General features: G+C 48.5%; 1 protein-coding gene across 1 annotated transcript; it reads left to right on the top strand.

The window, feature by feature from the left end:
• Positions 1 to 319: 319 nt before the first annotated feature.
• Positions 320 to 1761, top strand: FOIG_16893 (uncharacterized protein; the record flags this gene model as incomplete). The annotated part of the gene is made up of 4 exons (XM_031218373.1): positions 320 to 797; positions 906 to 1056; positions 1106 to 1394; positions 1441 to 1761. The coding sequence occupies 4 exons, from the start codon at positions 320 to 322 to the stop codon at positions 1759 to 1761; spliced, it is 1239 nt and encodes a 412-aa protein (XP_031051913.1).
• Positions 1762 to 1814: the final 53 nt, after the last annotated feature.

A 1814-nucleotide genomic window follows, 5' to 3' on the forward strand; every position in this document is an offset into this window, starting at 1 on the left:
CCCCCCCGGGTCGACCGTCATATCTTGACCATCTCCGACAAGGTGACCCTTGCAAAATGGTTAGATTGAGCGCTTCTACCAACATTTAGCGGCTGACAGTAGGGTCTTTGATTGGCGACTTCCACATTGACTTTCTGATGCGTATTGTCGTTGTCGACAGGGATTTGATTGGTGACTTCCAGATTGAGTTCCTAATTTGAAGCATGGCTCCTGGCAGCAGGTGGGGTATTGATTTGGCTTCTCAACTTGGAAATGAGGCATTTTTCCTCCACGCCCCCGACTTAGACAACCACCTCAAACATCCACGCAATGCTATAACATGAGCGGCTCATCAATCCACCGGGGCTGCGGGAACCCACCCGTGGGATTCTTTAGTAAGTTTGATCCCAAGCTGGTCCCTGGCCATGACCGTGCCCGTCAACGCACCCATGAAGCTACCTGGATCAAACTTGCCGAGGCTGTGCCAAAGGACGAGAAGGACTGGCGCTTAGCGAGACATAAGCATGCCTTCAGCACCCCGGCGGATATGGTGAAGACATTAGAAGATCTCCTTGATGGTGAAAAGAAGTCTCAGCTTTACAAGACTGTCTACCTAGCAAGTCGTTACGTGATCCTTCGTGGCGGTTCCTCCCATAGGGAAGCGGTATACACTGAACTTCGAAAGTGCCTGGGCAATGAAGAACTTAAGGAGGAGATGTTAGACATATACATGAAGGCAGTGGTGATGTTCGTCAAAGTCCTCGATGACTTATTTTTGAAGGGCCTCTTGCACCGCGCTTTCGAACTTGTCCTTTACAGTAAGTTCTGTCCTTTATTGCTTTCATGTCAGATACGAGAAGGAAGTCGGGGGAAGAAAAAAAAGCAAACACTTCTTATTATTCTCTTCCTAACAATGCATGCCTTAGTACCGATACAAATATCACACCTGCGTCTTTACGGACCCAACCAAGAAAGATTTGTTACTTACCTCTCGATCCAGAAGCCTCCTGTCGAGATTCAAGGATCCCTGCTACTTTCCATTCCCTTCCTGGTCCACCGTTTGTTCCCAGAACTCAGGTAGGATCTACATAGCATGTTTATTTCGACGACTAACAATTCTCCACAGCCTTACCAGTATCCAGAATGCTTTTGGCACCACGATCCATAGTCCGGCTGAATATCGCATCTTCGAGAGGGCATTGCAAGGCCTAAACATGCTTCCTCGCCTTCCATCGCGGCCCATTGAAGTCTTGAACATACCCCAGAGTCTGCTATCGGACATACCAGAACTGGCGACAAAACTTCGTGGGTATAACCCCATGCTACCACTGTATGTTCCACCGAGCACCCAGATGCATTGCTGCCAATGGCCAGACGACAAAGATCGTCTAACAGGTGTATTGTGGGAAATCTTGGTAAGATTTATTCGTCTTTGCCTCTGATAATCTACTCACCCATCAGACCAGCCAAAACCTTCTTAACAAAGGGGACCATCGCCTCAGTAAACGATATGCAGTACATCACGATGAAGGACGTCTCCCCACTCCGGATAACCACGTCCAGGTTCTTATACCTGTAATTGACTCAACTGTCGCTGAATCCCAGGTTTCGCTGGATCCCGCTGTGCATGATAGAAAATGGAGACATCGATGGGAAGCTGGGCAATGGATCCTCATGCAGCCGGGCACATCTTTACTACCGGAACAACCGGTCGAATACTTAGCCTTGTTGTTCCTGATATCAAGTACCGACCCTGTTCGCAGAACGGTAGTCGGGCCATGATTGAGGTCAATGCTACCCAGGAAAGTTAGTTCACAATGTCTTAGCAGAGTAAA

The sequence above is a fragment of the Fusarium odoratissimum genome (assembly GCF_000260195.1).
Source record: "Fusarium odoratissimum NRRL 54006 unplaced genomic scaffold supercont1.292, whole genome shotgun sequence".
Lineage (NCBI taxonomy): Eukaryota > Fungi > Ascomycota > Sordariomycetes > Hypocreales > Nectriaceae > Fusarium > Fusarium odoratissimum.